Source organism: Diceros bicornis, chromosome 19, assembly GCF_020826845.1.
Source record: "Diceros bicornis minor isolate mBicDic1 chromosome 19, mDicBic1.mat.cur, whole genome shotgun sequence".
NCBI lineage: Eukaryota > Metazoa > Chordata > Mammalia > Perissodactyla > Rhinocerotidae > Diceros > Diceros bicornis.
In genome coordinates, this window is record NC_080758.1 from 51,481,242 (window position 1) to 51,504,999 (window position 23,758).

Below are 23,758 nucleotides of genomic sequence, written 5' to 3' on the forward strand. Positions count from 1 at the left end.
AGTTGCTGTATGTGGGACGCGGCCTCAGCATGGCTGGAGAAGTGGTGCGTCAGTGCGCGCCTGGGATCCGAACCCGGGCCGCCAGTAGCAGAGCGCGCGCCCTTAACAGGGGCCGGCCCTCAGCTCCTAATTTTTAATAGTAGTTTCACTCTTTGGAAACCCACACTGACTACACCCTGTTTTGTGCAGTCAGGGAACTAACGAGACAATCTCAGATAAGCAGAGTTTAGCCTCTGTAGCTGCAAGAGTCAACATTAGAGTCGTTTTCTAATCCCACCTGCAGGAACTTGCTCAGCAAGAAGTGGTCAGTGGGGAGGCTTACGACTGGGTGTTTCAGGAGAAGCAGCTGCACAGAGACCGTCAAATGCTGACAAGAGCAGAAACAAAATCCAGTTACTTCCTAACTAAAGGCCCCTTTGTGATAAAATGCACGCGTTCTATACGGGCCGGGGAAGAGGGCTCAGCAAGGTCAAGGCCAGCGTGTCTCCTGACATCCCGGCTTCTGGGCCTTGCCAACAGCTCCTCAGAGTGAGGCCATGTTTATTATTATCTCAGCTTTGACTGGTACTAGTTTTTAAAGTTCGGTGACAGGATACTTAATTTTTAGCTTTCCTGATAATTACCACAATCCTGCAAGTCTTCCAGTACAGGAGCTGATGGAAGTGAATATGCATGTGTGCATGCACACACATACCATGCTTGCACACACTCAGCCACGCTCACACCCACCCACATTTTCTCTTACACACTCACACCCACACACACTCACGGCCCGTTGATGCCCACAGATGTCATCTCTTGCACACTCTTCCACACCACACAGAGGTAGGTGTGGACTCCGACTGGCGACCGGACCAGGATCTCAACTTGCTCCACTTGGCATTCCCCAGCCGCCCACAGGAAGGAAAAGTGGACCCAGGCCTTTGGGAATTGGGAGGCGCGTGGACTCGAATGTGAGGCCCCGCTCTGCCCAGAGCTTGCTCCCCAGTAGACTGTAATGCATGGAAGGTAGTGGACCCAGGGACAACAGGTCCCTCCCTCCGAACCCTGAGTACAAGGGTCATGTAGGGGGACTCACTGGGGCTCTCACCGAGTGGACCTGGTATGGAAGGTGTCTGACTCCAGGAAACCCCACCTGGGAAAGTGACGAGCTCTCGACGCCTTAGCGCCTCTCTTACTGAAGGGCTCGTTCTCTCACACTCCCCAGATAAAGCAGGCCAGGGCCTCACGCTATCTTAGAAATAGCATAAAACAAGGAGAGAAGAGACCTGGGTTTAAATTTCAGGCCACACTGGTTGTGTGATTGTGGGCAAGTTACTGCGCTACTCCAAGCCTCAGTTTCTTTGGCTGGAAAATAGGAATAAAATGGCCTATTCCAGGTTATGGTGAGGCGACGCCTAGTCTGTAACAGGAGCTCCCCAACACAACAGCAGTTTCACAGGCCGGAGGCTTCTTCCTGGAGACCTAAGACCCGTCTCCCAAACCTCCAGACCTCGGCTGCACAGCAAAGGTGCCTGGGGCATCCTTGGTGAAGAAGGAATGGGCTCCTTGGTTTAAACCCCGTTGTTTAGTTGGATACAATCAACTGGCACCATGTGGCTGCCTAGAGGGCCCTCAGGGGCTCACGCAAGCTGGCTGCACCCACGAGCTCCTCCAATTCCTCCCCCATTCTCTGCCCTGTGAGCCACGAGGCTAAAAAGCGAGGGCTTCGTAGCCATGACCGTGACAGTCCCCATGCATAGTTGGAAGCAAGCCTTTCTCAGGATCATAATTGAAAGCCTGCAGATAAGGCAGATGGGAGTGGGTAAAAGTCCCTGTGAAGTCCCTTACACTGCCCACCAGGACCATGTGGGGGGCTTTATGGACATCATGCTGTGACACCACACACCTTGCCAATAGGGCCATTCTAAGAAAAGTTTTACCTTCAATTGCCACAATCACACACAAGGGGGAGAGGCATGCATCCCAGAGGCACCAAAATGAGACAGCACATCACAAGCTCTCAGACATCTGCTCATTGAGAAGACGAGGGAGCGAGACCACCTAGGTCACCCAAATTGTTGCTTCTCTTTCTCGCTCCTCGTTTCACTGACACACAAGCACAGCTGACCCACGGAGTCAGATGTGCAGAGTGGCTGTGCACCAGGCGTCCCTCCCTGTGCAAGGGACAGTCTATCATCACTCCCATTGTTCAGACAAGGAACCTGCAGGGCTCCGTCCACCCAGGGTCACAGCAAAAGCGCAACGGACCCAGGACTCCAGCTCCTCTGTGCCTGCTCAGGCAGACCTCCCTGCCAGGGAGGGAGAACGAGGTGGGTGCGGCAGCGGCCCCTCTGCACGCCCACCAGGAGCACCGCTGAGAGCAGAGGCCAGGCCACCAGTTTCTCAGCAACGCACACCCCTAGCTATCCTTGAGGGGACACTTCTGGGTGACAAAAGCTTCAAGAAGGTGAACGGCCAGCTGAGCTCCTACAAGGGAGCCTCCGGCACAAACCGTTCCCCAAAGGGGGTGAACAAGCCCCTCTCTCCCTGCCACAGCTAGGAAATCCTCAGGGGCTGGATTTCCTCAAATGTTTTGGTTAATAAACCAGAGAGGCGGTTTTGTGTCCATAAAAAGGAAGGTCAGAAATCCTTGCCTCTGGTCTGTCCGGCCACCAGCCCAACCACTGGTGCAGACCACCCACCAGAGGTCTGCTCAGCCCACCATACGTCGTGCTGCCTGCAGTCTGCTTTCGAGCTCTGAGCTCCGTCCACCAGGGAAGGCTCCTTTCTGCTGAGCCAACAGGCTCCAAAGCCATTCATGGGCTCTCTCTCAAAATGTCCCTCTGTCTCACTAACCACAGGCACATACAGAGACTTGGCTGGAGTGGGACAGACCCTGATAAAGGAAGCAGAGGAGAGTGAGGGCAGTGGAGAGGAATCCTCCCCACAGCCTGCAGGCACACGTAGCTCGACGCTGCTGCACCACGCTCCCACATCATAAAAGAGCAAGAATCCTTTTTTAAATGCACTGCTCTTCTTTCAAGGGAGGACATCCCCAAAGATGCATCTTGTAGATTTCTACCAGCTCAGGTGAAATAAGAGGGTTTCAGCACCGCCATGATCATGACCACAGCTTCGGCTAGAGGCAGCCCCGCATCCACCATAGCCCTCAGCCAGGGCTGTGGAACTGCTGCTCTGGGCTTGGGCACCACTGGCGGGACCTACTTGATCTTCTTCTCCGTGAGCTGCTCCAGGGCAGAGTGGCAGTCATCTGTCTCTTTCACAAACTCCAGGTTCCTCTTCTCTGCTCTCTCCAGATCCTGCCTCGCCTTATCTCGCTCCCTCGCCATCTGCTCCACTTGCCCCCTGCAGCAGGAAGGAGACAAGGTCAAATGACGACACCTGTTCTGGGCCCCGTGAGCCCCATGTCTGCGTGAAGGATAAAAACAGCCAGCACTGACTGGGTGCTGAGCATGGGCCAGCGCTGTGCTTTGACCTCACTGTCACCACCAACCACCTCCTAAGGCGGTTTCTGCAATTACTATGCCCATTTTACAGATGCACATACTGAGGCTAAATGACTTGCAGAGGAAAGTTTCTAAGAGGTTTCTGAATCCAGGAAGTCTGAGCCTAGAGACTTGCAGTGTGCCACACCTTCAGATGGCCCCAGAACAGGTGAGAATTTATCAGTGCAGCCTCTTGTCTCCAGCTGGGCCTGAGCTCCAGGGATCCCCAGCACCTAAGCCAGGACTGGACGTGTGAAGGGGAGAAGGTTGGCCACCCATTATTCTGTCATAGCCTGCCACCTGCAGCCTGGAACCCAAGTGAGTGCAAGGTCACCCACTTGCACTGGGAGTCACCCAGAGCAGAAGGCAATTTGTGTGTGCAGGGCCCCCGGTGTCTGGTCGCCACAGGGCCAGCCTGAGGCTCTGTGCAAATCACCTCCGGACCCACTATTCTGGTGACTGTTTCTCCACTAAAGGAGCACCAAGCTTTTCTCCCTCCCCCTCCCAAGGCACAGCCTCTCTCTGGTCTTATTCACAGAGTGGCCTGAGGTCAGAAGGCTCATCTGTCAGTACCTAATGTATAAAATGTCAAGTCCTGAGGATGGAGAGATTTCTGCCAAGCTTTTCTGCAGCTTTGGAACATTAATAAAAACAAAAAAAAAATCCTTATGTCAATCTGCTGAGCAGACAGGCAGCCTGAATAGTCAGCTAAACCAAAGCTGAACCTGACTAAAATGCGATTGTGTTCTCGGCCCACCTGTCACAGCGTGCATTGGACCACGTTTGAAGAATACTTCTTTCTTCCCTTTCGCCAGCCAGACAAGCCTAGGAGCTCTCTGGCTGCTCCTGGAAGCACACCTTGGCCGACTAGAGGGTTTCTGCCTTGGTACCACGGAGCTCGAGCAGCAGCAGGATGAGTTTCAAAGCCAAACCCTTCTCTTTGGAACCTTGTAAAAGGGGCTACATGAGGACCTTGACATAGATTTCTAAGCTCCTCCCTCCTCAAGTGCGGGGGAAGGCCCGTGACCCTTTTATAATCTGGGGCCATAGAAACCCAAGCGGCAGCCACTGAACTTCCACTGGGTCCTCAGGCTCCGCTCCGACCACACACGTGGACGGCCCTCGTGGCACAGGGAGCCCTCACCATGCTCTCACCACTCAGCTCTCATTCCTTGTCCCACCACGAGCGCTGGCTGAAGGAAGGCCAGTGGGAAAGGTGATGCTGAGCCCCTTGTCCTCGGCGCTGGCCATTTGCGGGGGATAGGCCAGGGTGCCCGGTTTCCTCAGACTCCCCTTCAAGCCAGCCTGGCCAGCAGAAACCTCTGCCCACCCCTACCCCTCGAACCCCTGCCACATTGGGCTCTTACTGGCGGAAGCTCAGCTCCTGGCGGTAACAGGCCAAGGCCGCCTGCTGAGTGGCACCACTGACCATCATGAGCTCATTCTCAAGGGCCCAGGTCAGCTCTGAAAGGTTCACCTTCTCATCCACACGGAAGTCGAGGCTCTGAAACAGCAAGGCCCAGTAGGCATGACAGGATGAGTGGCTTCTCCAAACACTTCCTAGCTCTCCTACGGACGGTCCAGGCCCAGACCCACCCTGTCTTGTAGGCACCTGTCACTTTTCTATCTGCAAAGTCTCTGCCTCTCGGGTGTGCCCCCCTGACACACACCCAGCACCCCCTTCCCTGTCAACACTGGGGTCCCTCCCATCCCTGTCAACATCAAGGTCCCGTGTCCCTACTAACACCCAGGAGCCCCCCAATCCCTGCCTCAGGGGTGGGTGTGACCCAGGCTGGACAGAGTCCCACTCCCTGGACAAAGTGAAGGAAGCAGGCTTGCCTCAAGCAGAGGATGTGATGGGGACCGACGGGAGGCCGGAGGAGGGAAGCTTTTTTCACTGTAAAATCAGTCGTTATACAGACCATGTGGGCCTTTGGGAGCTGCATGAGGACACCTGACCAAGGCCAATGCCACCAGGAAGGAAGCAAGCAAGGGAGAGATGAAAGAGAGTCCTGATAGAACCCCAGAGTGCCAAGACCCTTGGTGCCCAACATCCCTCTCCCCGACAGCCTACTTATGTGAGCCCCTAACAACCTCTCTCTGCTTAAAACCATTCTGAGTTGTTTTTTTGCCATTTCAAACTAAAAGAATCCCGACTAATATGTCTCTATGAAATATATGGATGGACAGGTGGTTTTGTTGGTGGAAAACATTCTATCAGAGAGAGATGAGTCACAGCCAAGCATTCCAGAGAGTGGAGCATTCTTTTCCCCTCAAGATTTTGAAAACAAAAGAATAGAACAATTTATGTTATACATATTGTACCACAGTAAAAAAAGAATACAACAACATCCATGTGTCCCTCTGCTAACTGATCAATAGCTAATACTTTGCCACATCTGCTTTTTTAGCGTTGAGTATTCTTGACCCCTGTTTTCCTTCTATGATGCCTAAAAACTATAAACAGTTACACGCAAGTCCAGGGGCAAGCACCACCTCAGGGCTTGCAGAGAAAGAGGCACGGCAGCCCAGCTCCACATGGGAATGAGGTATGCTCCCTTTTTGTAACTGATGAAATAGAGACTGGAATTTCCACTGCTTCCTTACTTCCCAAAGTGCTTCTGAAGAGAAACGACATTAAAGGTGAAGCACATGGAGCGATTCAGGAAGTGCAAGCTGTTATGACACAACTGTAAACTTCCCAGCAATGGTATCACCGGGGTAGGGGTGGGGGGTGCGCAAAGAAATGACAGAAACAGGTCACAGTGGCAGCTTCCTGAGCAAGAAGAAAGAAGTCATCCAAAACCACAGGTGTGGGTGGGAGCCAGCCTCCAAGCTGGCCCCAGGGCTTCTCGCCTCCTGGCATTCACAGCTCTGTACTCTCTCCCACACTGAATAGGGTTGACCCGGATAACCCACAGGATCCTGAGGAAGTAACAGCATGTGACCTCCCAGGCTAGGGCACGGAAGCCCTGTGGACCCTCCTTGCTCTCTCTTGGATCTTGCTCTGCAGAAGCCAGCTGCCATGCTGTGAGGATGCTCAAGCAGCCCTGGGAGAGGCCCACGCGGCCAGGAATGGAGGTCTCCTGCCTACAGCAAACATCAACTTGCGATCCCGGAAGCGGATGCTCGGCCCCAGTTAGACCTTTGGAAGACTGCAGCATGTGCTGATGCCTCACAGGAGACGCTGGCTAGAACCACCCAGTCGCATAGCTCTCAAATTCCTGACCCACAGAAACTACATGAGACAAGAAATGTCGAATGCTGTAAGGCACAATTTAGTGGTAATTTGTTGAGGAGGGACAGATAATGGATCCAGGGCCTTCTCACAGAGCAGCACCAGAATGAGCAGTCCTCCCACTCTCGTGGGCTCAGTAAGAAGCAGCCTGAAGTGGCCAGGGGTCTTGAGAAGCTGCATGCATGATGCCAGCACATCCATGCTGAGGGCTTGCCCAGCTGGGCATTTCCTTCCCAAGCGAAAGGCCTTTTTCAGGCCAGCAGCATGCGGTCTTGACTGCCAGGGCCACAGGTAAGCAGTTATAGATAGCAACACAGGCAGGAAGGGCCCTGCTTTGTGCACCAGGACACCCCAACCGCCTCCCAGCTCACTGGTGCACCCGCCCTGGCTGTGTCTTCGGGCAGCCACCCACCTGTCAGGTGAGACTGAAACATCTGCAGGGCTGTGTGACCATTAAATAAAGTCACATGTGACAAGTCCTTGCTTGGTGCCGAGGTGCTGAGAGGAGTCCAGCAAACATCGCTGCCTTTCAATACAATGGAATCAAATCCTGATGCAACTGGTCAATTACAAACTGGTAAAGAAATAGAAATATTCTCTGATAGCAGGGTAAGCTATCAGAGTAAGCTCTGAAATGTCAGAGGCAAGGTTGAGAGTCACCACTCGTCACACTGTGATGGCAGCCAGCACGCCTCCAAGTGCCAGGGCACCAGGAGCAGGGCTTCAGGGGGAACTTCAACACTGTGAGCACCTTCAGCTCCTTGCTCTCCATCTGGGGGCAATTTTTGGCAATCCTGGCTCAGCCTCTGGATCTCAGAACAGCCCCAAGGGCCAGATGTCCACATCTGGCCTTGCCGTCCAGGCTCTACCTAGGCCCAGACTTGGGGTCTAGCCAAGGTGAGCCAGACAGACTGTTGCAAAGGCTGTGTTTGGTCTCCTTTGTGTACGGTTGGTTTGTGCTAATAAGGACATTTTTGGAGGCAACATGACAGAACTCATTGCGAGTTAAAATGTGTACCTTCAGGAATCTACTCTATAGAGAAGTACCAGCACAAAAGCAGGAGGATATACATGCATTACAGATGCCGAGATTTATAAGAGAGAAAACCTGGAAAACACCTACATGTCCAACAGCAGGAAAAAGGTAACATAAATTAGCAAGATATACAGTATGACAGGATATTTGTAAAAAAAACTTTTTTTATTTGGAATGTCTAAATATATATTTCTTTTCTGCACCAGAGAAGAGCTGTGCAGGATGCTCACCAGGCCATTAGCTATAACACCTCTGGAGACTAGGAACAAAGGGATAAAAGGCTTTTTTTTGTATTTTATAGATTTCTGTATAATTAGTTTTTTTTTTAACAATGGGAAATGAAATTTGGAAATGAAAATAATCAGTCTAGCTCACCAGACTTCCAGCAGCATTCTTCTCTCACCCAGGCTGGGCCCCTGGGCACACCTGACTTTGCCACCCCACCCAGAGCAGAGCTCCCTCAAAACCCCAAGGGGCTGACCCTGTGTCCTGGGGGACCAGTCAGCCTGCTCCCGGAAGAGGCCGGGCCCTGAGGACCGCCACCTGGAGGCTCCCAGGGGCGGCACGGGGCAGCGGGCAGGGCCTGTGCAGGGAGGAGAGCTCAAGCGCTGGCAGGCGGTTCTGGGCAGGACTCTGGTTCACTACGGAGCCCGTCCTCAACAGAGTGGAAATGCTCACACCTCGGTGACAGTGACATCCAGTAAGACGTCTCCACCACAGGCAAGGGGATGTCCTTCCCTCGTCTGGGGGCCTGACCTCCCTCATCCAGCTAAACAGATCATCTCCAGAGGATAACGTGCACTGGGGGGAAAGTCTAAGGTACTAAAACCTACCTTCATGTGCATTTGTTTCAGACTATCGTTTTCTCTGCTTTTTATTATCTTAAGTTAAAATTTCCTATACTTTAATAGCAAAAAAATTAAAGCAAAAAGTGATTCCAACTGGCCCTCCCTATATGAGGCTCTCTGCCCAGAGAGCATGACCTGTGTCTGTGGGGTATTCTGTCCAGCCTCTTCTGTGGGCACATGGCCCCTGAGTCCCCTGCCTGGCCCCAGACCGCCAGGCCATCTCCCGCTGGGGCAGCCGTGAGCAACCAGTTCCAAACCTGCAAGACCTCCCTGCCGTTCGGAATCCCCTCCTGGGCCCACAGAGTGATGAGCTCCTCAGGAAAGGCGAAGCCGCTGCCATCATCGACGCTGCAGAAAAGGCGCAGGCCTGAGCACACGGACACGAGGGACGACGTGGTGGTGGTCTGGCAGCCACCCTCCTCGGGGCCCTGCATGTGGGCAACAGGAAGACGTCCATGAGCACACGGGCCCCCTGAAGCCACATCTGCTTATCTGTAATGTTCTCTGACCTCGCCAGCCTGTACTGGGCTCTTCGCTGTCTCAGTGGCCCTTTGCTGTCTCATGGAGGCCTGATAGGAACAACCAACGTGGTTACTGCTAGCTCCGTTTCCTAGACCAGGAACCAAAGGCTGGCGTTGCTGCACGATTTGTCCAAGATTGCACAGCTTTGTAGGTGGCCGACTGGGGATTTGAACTCAGGGCTCCTGACACCCAGTCCAGTGCCCTCCCCTACCACCCACCCGAGGCCTCATGCATGGAATGTGTCCCAGTGCCTACGTGGCCTGACTGGTCAGCATGTGCTCCTTAGTGGGAGACACAAAGAACCTGGGTTTTAACATCTCGACCCCGAATTAGTAACAGTGTGAGCCTGGCGTCACAAAGGAAGAGCCCGAGAAGGTGTGTGCCAGTGGTAGGAAATCCAATCCGTAGAAGGAAACCCAAGACAGGCTTAAAAAGAAGAGGTGGGATGGCCCAAGCAAAGTTGCACATCTCCTCAGGACGCAGAAACACGTAGCTCATGGCTGACAGTCTGGCAGTTTTAAGATGAAGGTAAAAAAATCTCTTGGTGACAGTTGACCTGCTAGGTTTAGGTGCTGTAAGAATCCACACAGCAAGATTATTTTCCTTGCTATGTTTTCTGCCCCAGGCAGGGCCCTTCAGAACAAGCATATGCTGTCTGGAGCCACAGGACTGAGGAGCAGAAGCCCCTTTCTCAGGCCACCAGCGCTCCTGTCACACCTGCAGGGACACCCTCCTCAAGGGCACCGGTGTCTCCCTGCTCTTCCTGAAAATTCCAAGCCTGTGCTGTTGCCTCAAACACCTTCCCCCAAAGCTTCCATGGCTGGTCCCTTGCTCAGAGGCTCTGCTCAGACAGCACCCCTGGACCAGCCCACTCACTTCCTTAAATGGGTGCTCACCAGCTCACATGCCATCTGCCTCTCCTGTGGATGCAAGGTCCACAAGGCAGTGGCCACATGCCCCTGTCCATTCTCAGCTGGGTCCCTACCTCTCCATACTCAGTTACTGAAAGACTGGGTACTCACTAAGCTCTGCGGGGAGCTTTACAGCCCTACAAAGCAGGTGTTTTATTCTGTTTACAGAAGGGAATAGGGCAGCTCAAGAAGGCTCGGTAACGTGGCCGTGGTCACTGTGGAGAAGCTGCAACATCCAAATGCACCCGGACCACCACCATCTCCTTCCCAGCGCTTCCTCTCTGAGGACTGGGAGCTTGAGAACAGGTGCTGCCACACCAGGTTCCCCACACCGCCAGGCCACCTGCTTCCCCTAACATAGCAAGAGAAGGGCAGCGCTGGGGCAAACCTCCCTCTGGGGCACACATCCGAGGGCCCACCACCACCATGCCACGCCACAGAGTCCAAACGCACAGGATGTGACACCCTCCACCCCGCAGCCATGTCAGCTTGGGTCACTTTCTGGGCAGGCAGTTGTTGTTCTTTTTTTTTTTTTTTTGTGAGGGGATCAGCCCTGAGTTAACATCTGCCAATCTTCCTCTTTTTTTGCTGAGGAAGACTGGCCCTGGGCTAACATCCGTGCCCATCTTCCTCCACTTTATATGGGACACCGCCACGGCACGGCTTGCCAAGTGGTGCATCGGTGCGCGCCCGGGATCCGAACCGGCGAACCCTGGGCCACCGCAGCAGAGTGCGCGCACTTAACCACTTGCGCCACCGGACCGGCCCCAGGCAGTTGTTGTTCTGAGGGCCACCTGCCTCTGCCTGGCCTCCTTCCTGCACCCCGTGGCTTAGGCCCCTCTCCAGCTGTCCCTCCATATCAGGACACAGGAAAAGAGGTGGCTCCCCCTCAGAGAAGGCATCCTCCCTCCACAGGCTCTGAGCATGATGCAGTGGGACCTCACTGTGGTCTCTGACCTTATGCAGCCTGACACCTTCCCTCAACGCTCCTAGTTTCTTCTTCGTCTGTTCTCATTGATTTCAAATTCAGAAATCTGACTCTTAGATGTACCCAGGCCGGCAGAGAACAATGTTACTGTTCCTGCACCACTGCCTACAAACTACGGGATCAGCTCCGTCAGCAAAGAAGCATCAGCAAGAGCAACCAGGCCTGTGGTAGGAGGGGGCTTTACTGTCCTGGCAGTGAGAGAAATCAGATGCCAGGCCAACAGTCACTGAACAAAATCACAATCTAAACAACTGCCTGATGTCTGCTCTCCTCCAACCGCAGAGACCTGGTATTTGTACGAGAGATAAAATTCAGGAATATGGGACAGGGAGAGCCGGGTTAAGGAGCACCCGGAGGGCTAATTCTAGGGAAGGAATGGAATCATTCAGTAAACACTGCTCTCCCTGCACCACGATGGGGAGGAGACATATCGAGGATCCACCATGGAACCCTCATAAAACCCCGATGAGGTGTGCCCACTTCTTACAGATGAGGAGCCTGAGGCTCAGAGAAGGCGAGTAACTCACCCAGTGACACACAGCTAAGGAGGAGCAACGCCAGATCAGTTCCAAGGTATGTGTAGTTCTAGAGTCTAAGTCACATGGCCTCCCACTTACACATGTGCATGTACACGCCTGGACCAACTTCTGGGCAGCTCATTGTGGTGACACAGGCAGAGGGGTCAGGTCTGCGAAAGATGCTGGAGGCCAAAGAGTGACAGCAGTTACTGCTGTGGCTCAAGATTTAATTGTCCCATTTTACCTGGTAATGAGACCAGGACCTGCTCGGTTTGACAGGAGTGGAAGGTTCCAGAAGTAAAGTGGGCCCATAATTGAACAGGCCAAGCTGGAATTCCTCAAGACTCACTCTGCCGTCTCCGTCTTGATCCAGTTTGTTAAATAGGTCTTCGAGTTCCTAAACAAAAGCCACCACACCTCTGTTCAGAGGCTCCACCCACAAGCAGCTGCATGCGGGCACTGTCACCCAGGCCCGCCTACCCACCCCCGCTGCTCCCCACCCCTTCCCCAAGTAGGGCAGTTTGCTGGCCCTTATCCAAACTCAAACTGTCTGGGTCACACCTGGCCTCTCCAGTGCTAGCTTGTGAAATCTACACGCTTGGTCAGTTTCTATCCTGCTGTGAATGGGCACCACCTGAACTTCCTAAATCCCACAAACACCCATTCAGTGTCCACTGTGCCAGGAACTTGCTGGACTATGGGAAGAAGATGTACACACGAAGCATGGCCTGGGCCGCCAGTGGTTCAGGGTCTAGCAAGAGTGGCACGGCTGAGAACAACTTTAGCAAGGTTGGGCCTGTCCCAGCACCACTACCTGCCCCTCTGCCCCTCAGCCTAAGAAAGAGGAAAGGGGGGTGAATACAGCTGTTGGGGAGTGTAGCCAGGCTCTAAGGGCATCATATTTGGGCTGGGCATTAGAACTGGGCCGTAGAACTGGGCTGTGCAGGAAGGGGGAAAGGGCCTTCCAGGCAAAGGAAGGATCCTGAGTGAAGGTGCTTAGAAGTTGGCGCGGCTGGGGCCATGTGTGGTCAGAAATGGACCTGTGAGGGTGCAGACTTCAGCAGAAGCACTGGGAGTTGTCAAAGGATTTTAGACCAGAAAGGATACAATTGAATCAGTGTCTGAAGGGTGTAGGGATTTCCCAGACCCAACACCAACAATGATCATTACAAAGAACAAGCTATTCAGGGTGGTCCGTCCCAGCTCCTGGCTTACCGCCTTCTCAAGTCCCTGGAGCCCAATGGTCTGGCAGACCAGAGCCAGCTCCTGCTCGTTGAGGTGGCCGCTGCTGCCGACACCTAGCTCTTCCCAGATGCCCCGGACCTGGCTCTCGGGGGTGTCAAAAGAGGGGCTGCAGGACTTCTGAGGGTTCCTGAAGACCCTGGAACCCCAGGTTGGCAGCTGGCCTAAAGCAGGGGGAGTGACAGGTAAACGCAGTGCTCCAGGTGGAAGTGCCTGGGGGAAACACACCAATGCCAGTAATTTACTCTGAAATCAGATGGACTGATGGACAGATAGAGGGACGGACAGAGGGACACACATGAATATCAAAGCATCAAAGCCGGAATCTAGGTAATGGGTACATGGGTGTTCACAGCACAGTTCTTTCAACTTCATTCTATGAAACTTCTGCAAATTTTCATAATAAGATGTCAGGGAGAAATCTCTGCTCCACATGGGGAAAGCATTTTCTGAAGAAAACCTACTAAAGTCACACCATTCAAAGCACATAAAGAGGGCTGCATTATCTGTCTTTACAATAAAAAGATCAGTTTTTTTTTAAACTAATTTTTATAAGCTTTTCAAACCTACCCAAAGCCAAGAGCACCATCCAGGGAGCCCCCACGCACCTGTCACTCAGGCTGGGCGACGATCAGGACTTTGTCACCCTGGTCTCATCTATCCCCTTTTTGTGATTGCTGAAGCATTTGAAAGCAAATCCCAGATCTCAAGTTTCCACCCTTACATATTTGGTATGTCTTTCTAAAAAATACGGACATTTTCTTACAAAATCACAATATTACTATCACACCTAACAAATCAACAGTAATCTCCCAACTGTCTCAGAAAGTCTTCTTACAGTTGATTCGTTTGAATCAGCATCAAAACAGAACTGTTCCCTGACCCAGTGTACTTGGTTGTCATTTCTTCTAAGTCTTTCGATCACAAGCCCCTCTCCTGCCTCGCCCAGCACCGCCTTGTCTAAGACACTGATCAGCTGTTCTGCAGAATGTCCCCTGTCCAGGATTTGTTTGTATGCCTCCTCGTGGTGTCACGTCACTTGTTCCTCTATCCCTAATATTTCCTGTAAATCTGAAGTTAGCATCAAAGGCTAGTTTGGATTCAGGCTCAGTTTTTTCTTTTTAGTTTTTTTTTGGCAAAAACTCTCCACGAGTGGGGCTGTATACTCCATACCGCCTTACATCAAGAGGCACAGGTAACTCTGAGATACAAAGACTCATCAGTGGGTTTGGGTGACAGATGGCCGGTTTTCATAACTTTTCCACTTTAGCCAGTTGGCTTATTGATGTTTCTGAAGCTTTGCCAGAGAAACAACTGGAAGAGGACAGATGTTGGGGCTGACAGTGAGAAGCAATGCACAGATGAGCTATGCTTCAAACCAGACATCCCCTCCACATCCAGTCCACACCACCCACCCAGCACAGAGAGGGTCGCTTCCACCTAATTCAGACCTGAAATGACTTGGGTTCTATGTCAGTGGTCTGGATCTTTCTGGTAGATGAACTGCCTTGGCATTAATTACTTTGATAACCCAACTAATAATCAGAAAACCACTTTTCCCACTAAGCCCAGGGAAAGCCAGGCCTGCGTGCTCATGAATGACGCCGAAGGGTGGGTTGAGGAAAATGCCAGGAAAGGGCCACCTCCGAGATCCCTTCCAGCTTAGAATGGATATTTTAATTACATTAAAAGTAAAATTAAGTAAATTTCATTTGCTTAGAAATGAAATTCCTAAGTTAAAATGTAAAAGCAATTCTGACACTGGGGTTTATTTCTCAGGGATGGCAAAGAAGGTAAATAAATCCTTTGAGGTTTGACATGAGCATGCACTACTGTCAGTTATAACCTGGATAAAACGGTTCCTGTTCAATGCTGGGAAGAAGCCAACCTGTCCTCCAGGCAGAAAGCACCGACATCGCTCCGTGAATAACCTCCCCCCCCGGGAGCCCTTCCTTTCGCCACCCGAGACTCGGAGTCCAAGGAAATTAAGACGTGATGGCTTGTTTGCTCTTCCTGAAACAAAGGGGTCTGTCTGCTTTGTCTGGCAGCACAGGTGGACACCCAGGTCAGCTCCCTTGACATCCACCGAGGTAAACTTTGAACAATGGCCCGAGTGCTCAGTTCCAGCTGCTGAATTTTTACTTTAGCAGAAAGTCAAGGTCAACTCTGGCTTCTCCATCTCCAAGCCAAATTTCTGCACTTTCTGCCCTATGACAGCCTCGTGGCAGCATCTTTAAGGCACCCACAGACCCACGTGCCGATGTACTGCAATTTGCTTTTAAGTACACCTGCTGCTGCCTACTGGTTGCTACTGTAAGGCTCCTGGGGACCAGGACCACGTCTTACAGTCTATTTGGGGCACAGACAGGGTCCCTGGTGGGTGCCAAGGCTGCTTGCCCACAGCAGGGGAGAGGCTGTGCCCAGGACAGGTGCATCAGGGTGGGCCCTGTGAGCAACGGGTCTGAGACCCCAGGGCCTTGCCTGCCAGCCGGGATCACACTGGTCCTTGCAGACTGTGAATTGTGGCAGAACCACACTGCTGCTTTAGCCAGCAGCCTCTCTCCGAGGGTCTGACCTCAGGGGATGCTGAGGACCAAGTGACAGCCTCACACCTGGGACCACCCTTTGGAGAAGGGGCCCACCAGGGACACCACCCACCCTGCACTCTTCCCAGGAAATTATATTTGTCTGGCTCACTGTATAACGACCCAGCTCCTGGAGCTTTCAAAGCACTGGTCAAAGGCAGACAGCACCAAACAGGAGGCCGTGGCTTTACCTTGTGCTTCAAACAACTCATTCTGAGGTTCTTTAGCACTTTCAGCTTCTTCATCTGACTTAAGGCTCTGCGGAAAAACCAAAAAGAGAAGAACATGAATCCCCCAGTGGACAGAGCACCAAGAACAAACAGAACGGTGTGTTAAGGGGGCCGGGTAGGGGTGACTGAGGAAGAGGACCAACAGCTTGGTGAGATGCAACTCCTCCGAATAAAGCCCACCCCTGTAGGAGGCCTTCACAGCCAGGGCGTGAGGTCCCAGCCCAGACCAGCTCCATCTCACAGACACGGGGCTCCTCAACATAAACTAAAAATCATCGTAGTTCACAATGAAAGCACAATCAAGCACGCACACCCTAACAGGAGAGAAGAACACTCCCCAAACCAGCCGCTCTTCAAGAGGAGGGCCCTGGAGCCTGATCAAGGCTCCAGCACCAGACAGGCTCTGAGACGTGAACGTAGCCGCCTCCCTGCACCCTGTCCTCATCACCCACATCAGTTCAGCAAACAGCTGGAGAGACAGCAGGTCTCTCTGTCCCTCCAGGAGCTCTGGGGACAGCACGGTGTGTAGCAAGCACCTGACACCTCAGTGCCATTTGAAGCTAACCCCAAAGGGATTGGGCCACCAAGAAACACCTGACTCAAGTAACAACCTCACGTTTTCGTGACCAAGTCAGCTGACCACAAGGTCCAAGTCTGTGTCTGACAGTGCTGTGCGTCCTAGGACTGACTGGAAGGAATGCCAGGTTGACCAAGACTCAGCATTCCTCAGAGCCGGCACTGCACTGAGGTGGGAATCTGTGAGCCGGTGGGATGTCCCATTTTTCTAATGCATTCAACCCAACTGACAACCCTAAGGTTGAACCCCATGTTCTAGTTCTGGGGATCACAGATGGTTTCAAGAAGCAGAACGGCAGCACAGAGATGGAGCAGACTCACTGAGCCCTCCATCCCCAAGGGCCAAATTTAAAAAGAGAATAAAAAGCGAATGTCTGGGATGTGTTGGTGTTGCCCAGGTGGAGCACATCCCTCAGAGAAGAATCTCTAGGATTTAAATATGTATTTGCTCGTTTTTCCTGTTTGCCTCCACAAATGTTGAAAATATAAACAAATTAAATTGGGGGCCCAGAGCTGTCTTATTAAAGATAAGTCCCCAGAGAGCCCCATCTGACAAAGGGGACATCACAGACAGCAGGACCTAGGAACCTTTGGAAAGCCTTAAAAACAGGTCTAATGAGTCCACAAGTAACTCGCAGGCTATGTATCTGCCTCGTGGATACACTTCTTGACATGAAGGCTGCGAGGCCCAAGCAGCCTATCTCCTGCTCAGGGAACAGCTCAGGGAGACTGGGGGCCAGAATCTACTCTCAAGGCCCTAGGAGGCATCTGACACATACTCCCTGAGTCGTGAATGTGTGGGCCTCCAAATACCCTAAGTGTAAGTGTTCAAAGCAGGAGGGCCTGTGGGCTTGGAACATCCAATTCCTAACCTTGTAGCTGCATCAGAGAGGCAGCTGCCCTTTCCCACCCTCGGCCAACGAACATTTCACTCTAGTGGCCGTTAGGACAGCCTCCTTGCAGCACCGGGGAAGAAGTGGAAGAAGAGCAGGAATGTGTGTAGAAATTCTCCACTGCCCAATGTCTAATGGAACACATTCTGCAGCCAGAATTACCAATGAGACCAGGAGACACTTGAAAACAAAACGTCATTCTCCAAAGTGCACCCACACTTCTGGCAACAAGATGCCCAGGAATGCCCATCCCCCCCCACACCCATAGTCACGTCCCATGAGCACTGACTAAGTGCAAAGTTATTCCCCCGATACTGGGCAGCCTGAGGTGAGGAAGAGAGGATTCAACCCACCTCCACACTTTCCAGAGATGCAGAGCGTCGGAGCTGGCTTCTCATGGTGGCCCTGGCTTGTTCTGGTAAACATTTGGCTCTGGTCGTAGAGTCACACAGCTCAGGCAGGCTCCAACGGCCGTACCACTTAGAGCCACTCACATACTTTGGTGGCACAGCATGGGAGGCAGCTGGAAAGAAAATGGGACGTTTGATGGGGGTGGCCTTTAAAGCAGCCTCTGGGCCCATGCATGCCATGGAGATGCCCTTTAAGAAGGTGCACGTTCTGATGCAGAGTGTCTCTTTGGCGACGTGCACTTGTATGTGCACAGAAAACATGTGCAGGAACAGAGGGAGTGGTTACCAGTGGTCACCCTACTCCCAGGGTGGCGAGCTGAGAAAGCCAGGCTGGGAGATGGGACTTTCCACTCCAAATTCTACGTGCTGTTTAAATTTTTTCAAGCATATTTTGCTTTTGTTCGTGTAATAAAAAACTAACACAAAATCTAGCTTTTTACGCAAAGAAAAAAACTCTCCAAGAATCCAAGAATATACTGCTCTAGAGACTGGAAGGTCACCTCCCACTGTGCTCACTCCAGGACCCCACCTCAATGGGATGGAGGGTCCGGGCAGGTGTGGACCTCAGACACAGCTAGAGAGACTCAGACTCCCACTGCTCTCAAGTCTGGAGCAGGGGCAGGCGCAGACCTCAGTTCTGGAATTCATGAGAATCCCCTAAGCCCTAACAATCTCTTGCACTTCCTTCTTCCCACCTTACCTGTCCATGTCTGCATAGAGCAGCTGAAACCTCAGGCAGAGAAGAAATGATGCTGACTCTGTGTGGAATCCTAGGCAGGCAGGAGAGAGACAGGGGAAGGCAGCATGGGCAGCGGCCAGGATGGACACAGGTTCAGAGGGAAGCAACCAGAACGGGCCAGTTGGAGAGAAAGGAACAGGGCCCAATGAGGCCAGGCCATGCACTACTAAGGAGCATTTCATTGCAGATGTGTCTTGGGCTTCACCCCATAAGATATCACACTCCCTAAGGCCAAGTACCACCTAATTTCTTTCCTCCATGCCCCAAATGGCTGGTCCACAGCCCCTGACCTTGGGACCACTAGAGGAGGCTGGATCCAGTCTGGCTGACCAGAAGAATGGTGATGCCAGTGACAAACAGAAACCGGGGATGAGGTAGGAGTTTCAGAGAGGAGGATGCTGAGTTCCACAAGGGACATGCAGAATGTAAAATGACAGTGTGACATTTAAGGCAGCTAACAATATGCAGGATGACTATATAATTTCCTACCCTACTGGGACACTCTGAAGTCATCATGGGCACCACTACCAATCACCTGAGACAACAGGCATCGACAGGCCTGGTCCAGCAAACTCTCACCATGTGACAGAGCTCATGGGACATATTGAACGGAAGGCAAAGCGTCCAAGTCAGCAGAGAGAAAACAGGAGAATCTGTGAGTTGAGAAGGGGTGAACTACAAACATGGAGAAAGGCTCCAACAGAGAGCTGCTGAAAGGGTGAACGATGGACCAATGAGTAAAGGCTCTTCAGAGAGGCTGCTGGCTGGTTACTGTGGGTGGGGAGATCCTCCTCTTTCCACTCTGAGCTGGTGTAGGAAGAGGAAATTCATGTCAGGTGGCAAGTGGGAAGCTGTAGCACACTTGGGAAACCAGGTAACAGGAAAGTCAGAGGTGAGCCCTGGCATGCCCCCCGAGCCATCAGACCCCGCAGAAGCAGAGCCCTGGCCCCCACGCCTCCACTGGTGGCCACTTCCTGGGGCTCAGCTGGCTCGTTGGCACACCTGGAGATCCTGCAACCAGCACGTGTTCCTCCTTCCCAGGCTTGATTTTGCTTCCTTCCACTTCCCCTCCTCAGTTCACTCCCACGCCATGTCTCAAGTCCCACCCCTGTCCTGATGCTGGCCCCACTTCTTCATCACTGCCAGCCAGTCAGCACTTTCCTTAGAGGACAGAGCTGCCCAGAAAAACATATGACTTTTTCATAATATTCTCCAATGTTCTCGTAAGAACAGTCCAGATATCACCTCCCTGCCTCCAACAGAGAGAAATGCTACTCTAGAAAAGAGTGTCCCTGAGGCAAGTCACAACAGAAACAAGAAAGGCAGAGGAATGACAGTAAAAACGAATGGGGCAGCTTTCCACTACCCACAGAATCACAGGAGTCATACCCCCCTGGAGAGGGAAGGACGGTAAGTCACCCAGGCCTAGCATGTTTTCAGTGTGGGCACAGGCCAGTCCCCTATCCCCACCCCAGAGGGTCGCAGTGCCTGACAAGGCCCCTCGGGGGCCCTAGTGGACAGTACACCCGCCATCTCAAACTCTGGGCACCTGGCTGTGTCTTCTTGGTGTGCAAATTTATTTATAAGAAAAGAGTAACCAAGTCTAAAGATTAAAATACACTTGGTTATATATTCAACAATGGCCTTTCATGAAAGGAGCAGAAGGACCAGGAAACGGATATTCTTCAAAGTCCAGGGCATTTGGTCCACGACGACATGTCTATTCTTGCAGGATCAAAAGCACGTTTTCCGGATCACAGTGGGAGATGGTGGCAAACAGATCAGAAAGCAGGGAGTGGGTGATGCCACAAATGGAGCGGGGGAGGCACACAAGGCTCAGAGCCCTGAAGCAGCAGGGACAGAAGGGGCCCGAGGGAGGAGGAACCAAGGCCCAGGCCTGGCGGACAGGGGACAGGCAGGCAGGCCGGTGGGACAGGGACGGTGAGGCAGCGGTGGGAAGCTGAAATGAACACAATCCTGGAGGCCCAGGCGGGCTCGCTCTGACTCTTGAGGCACCCCATGGCTACAGGACCACCAATGCCCAGTCAAGCAGTGGGGGCCCAGCCTCTGCGGACGGGAGCTTGGAGACTGACACTGGGATGAATCCTGTCCACTCGCAGGAGAGGAGATGTCTCAGGCTGAGCATGTGCCCGGTTAATCGAGGAAAGCTTTGAAATCCGAAAGAAAAAACAAAACAAAACAAAACTGGAATCGGTGAGAAAAGCACAAATCCTAAAATAGCTTGCTGTCTCTTTGGAGGAACCGAGAACATGTTCCCCAGATAGCACAGTTCTAAGCTTAGAAGCACCACATGTTCTCCAGCGTGGGGAGGGGAACGCACAACGCAGTGACACCAGGCACTCTCCTTTCGTAAGACACATCTATATCCATGATCACACCGTCACTTCCAAAATCCTGTGAGTTAGGAAAGACATGTGGCCTTCTTCACATCCTAAAGAAGACAACTGTGAGACAGCAACCAAGGACTCCCCGAGCGTCACGCACACGGCTGCTGGGAGGCTGACTCTAACCCAGGTCTTCTCCTCCCACTTTGGGGCTCTTTACACTGTACCCAGGTGTCTCTGCAACCAGCAGGAGGAGGTGGAAGGGGGGCCGACCATCAGCACTTGGCGGAAGGAGCAGGTTCTGGCAACTGTCTGCAGACAAGGGCCCAGTGCTTAAAGCTGAAAAACCTGGGCTTGAATCATGGCCCCAACTTACTAGCTGTGGATCTGGGACAAATCCCTTCACACCTCAGGCCTCGGTTTCTTCACCTGAATAATGGGTATGATATTGCCACAGGACTTCGAGGGTTAAACGAGGTCTGTATAAAATGTACATAAAGCTCAGAGCCTGGCCTACGGAAGACACTCGATGTGAGTCCTCGTCCCTTTCCACTTTGTTCCCCCACCCTGTGCCCCTCCCACACTATCCCTGTATCCCACCGTCAGGCACCTGCTCCTGACCAAGGCCCCGCAGTGGCAGGGGCCTGCTGCCGGGCACAAGGAACAAAGCTCCCTCCTCAGTCCGCTAATCCATACCACCACCACCATCCTCAAATGTGCGGCCCCGTGGAAGAGGGAAAAGGGAAAGGACCCATTCTCATTTCATTCACCGTCCTGACACTCATCAGAGGTGGTACCATCAGTCCAAAGCACGTCAGGTGACTGCCATTCAGCCTGAGGCCCGATGGAGCAGGCACAACCAACAAGCGTGTTCGTCATCACCTTCCAACTCTCACCCCACAATCTACACGCCCCTAAGCAGACCTCCCTCCAAAACTCTCTCTCTACCTCCTGACCGTTACCAAAGCCAAGTGGCTTTCCCCCAAGGATGCCACTTCCACTTAGAAGTGCTATTTTGGTCCCACCAGCCCCATTTCGGTTACAGGACTCTCATAGGTCATATTAGCACAGTACAACCTTATTGTCTGAAACAAAAGATACACTGAGGTCTGTCTCTGGCTGACGGCGTCCCACCTGCTCTGCCAACCTGAGAGGTCTAGATGACAACTTATATCTGCACTATACTTTTAATTCTTGAAATCGCCAACTCCTTCACATCTGTTTTATCTTGTCAACACCCTATGCTATAAGGATAACACACCATATTATTTGACATTTATGATATTGTGATTTACAATAAATACATATTTGGTCTTCATCCCATCCCTGGCACAGAGCACCTAAAACCCTTGGAATTTCGTAAGTGATAAGAGCAACCACACCTGAGTTTATGTTAATGAGATGATTTTTGGAAAGCCCTTGAGGATGGGGGCTGGTTGCCAGGAGAACCAACCATGTGATTAGGGGGTTAGAACCTTCAGCCCCACCTCCTGACCTCCAGGGAGTGGCGAGGGGAAAGGGGATGGAGATTGAGTTCAATCACCCACGACCAGTGATTTTATGTCATGTCTATGTAATGAAGCCTCCACAAAAAACCAAAGGACAGGGTTCGGAGAGCTTCCAGGTTGGTGAACACGTGGAGATTCAGGGAGAGTGGTGCCCTGGAGAGGGCATGGAGTTCCCCGCCCCTTTCCCATACCTTGCCCTGTGCATCTCTTCCATCTGGATGTGTATCAATTTCTAATAAACCGGTGATCTAGTAACTACACTGTTTTCCTGAGTTCTGTGAGCCACTCAAGCAAACTAATCAAACCCGAGGAGGGGGTGGGTCTTGGGAACCTCTGATTTATAGCTGGTTGGTCAGAAGCTCAGGTGATAACCTGGGTTTGTGATTGGCATCTGAAGTGGGGGCAGCCTCACAGGACTGAGACTTTTAACCTGCGGGATCTGATGCTATCTCCAGGTAGAGCATGTCAGAACTGACTTGAATTGTAGGACACCCCGCTGGGGCCAGTAAATTGCCTGGTGTGAGCAAAACTATCACACCTTTGTTGACCAGACGTGCCAGAAGTATTCAGAAAGTACTGTGCGCAGTGGAAAGGAAAACAATAGAGTTTTTCCCTTACAACACTGTTTTACAAACAAGGAAACAAAAGAAAAAACCCAAATGTTTTGTCCCAGTCGACATAGCTTGGCAGTGATAGAGTGGGGTTAGAATTTAGTTCTCAGACCTGCTGAGTTCGTCAATCAGAATATCAATATTCCAGAAGGTAACAGATAAATAACGAAAAGCAACTAAAGGCAAGAAGAGGAAATTCTCTTACCTGATTCCAAGGAACTACTGTCTTCATCTGAGAGGCCAACACCAGCATCTGATGACAACACTGCCAGGAAACCTTCCTTAAATTCCTCAAAATTCACCTAGATGAATTTAAGAAAAGAGAGGTCAATGTTACTTTCAATAGATCACATACATAATATGTCAGCCTTTTTGTTTCTTTTTCTCAGATGGAAATATCTTATTGTTTCCTTTTGCACTGAGAACATTCATTTCACTTCTTCAAATACATACTCAAGATTTTTTAAAACAGAAGAGTCTAATAAGGAGAGTAACGGTGAACCATAAACCTGTTACCAAAAAAACTCTTAACACAATTTTATAGAAGTAAATCAGACAACATAATTAGAAAACAAACAGGGGCTGACCCCACAGTGTAGTGGTTAAGTTCCATGTGTTCTGCTTTGGTGGCCCAGGGTCGCGGGTTCGGATCCCAGGCGCGGACCTACACTACTCGTCAGCCATGCTGTGGGAGCATCCCACATACAAAATAGAAGAGGATTGGCATAGATGTTAGCTCAGGGCTAGTCTTCCTCAAGGAGAAAAAGATGAAGATTGGCAACAGATGTTCACTCAGGGCTAATCTTCCTCAACACCAACAACAAAAAATAAAAGTAATATTAAAAAAAAAAACAAATAGTGCAGAAAAGAGAGCTCTGATGGCCATAAAACATTAATTTCATAAAGAAAGCATCATGCTATCACCATCGCATCAAGAAACAGTACTTCTAGCACCTCAGAAGGCCATGGTCCCTATCCTGATTAAATTCCCTGCCCCACTACTCTGATTTTTATGAGAATAATGCCCTTGCTTTTAAACCTTGTTTGTATGCATCTCTAAACACTATGGT

At 51.7% G+C, this 23,758-nt stretch overlaps 1 protein-coding gene across 12 annotated transcripts in view; it reads right to left on the bottom strand.

Annotated features, from left to right (window-relative positions):
* NINL (ninein like) overlaps positions 1 to 23,758 on the bottom strand; it is a 143,222-nt gene that overhangs the window by 53,051 nt on the left and 66,413 nt on the right. For 8 of the 12 annotated variants that reach the window (XM_058563367.1, XM_058563370.1, XM_058563369.1 and 5 more), the window contains 8 exons: positions 22,894 to 22,990; positions 17,429 to 17,598; positions 15,568 to 15,634; positions 12,765 to 12,955; positions 11,794 to 11,946; positions 8,868 to 9,038; positions 4,856 to 4,992; positions 3,208 to 3,348 (listed from right to left, as the gene is read on the bottom strand). In XM_058563367.1, coding sequence (XP_058419350.1) covers positions 3,208 to 3,348; positions 4,856 to 4,992; positions 8,868 to 9,038; positions 11,794 to 11,946; positions 12,765 to 12,955; positions 15,568 to 15,634; positions 17,429 to 17,598; positions 22,894 to 22,990 — 1,127 coding nt within the window. The remainder of the gene's footprint in view (positions 1 to 3,207; positions 3,349 to 4,855; positions 4,993 to 8,867; positions 9,039 to 11,793; positions 11,947 to 12,764; positions 12,956 to 15,567; positions 15,635 to 17,428; positions 17,599 to 22,893; positions 22,991 to 23,758) is intronic. The other 4 variants (XM_058563377.1, XM_058563376.1, XM_058563375.1 and 1 more) reach the window with 2 other exon arrangements.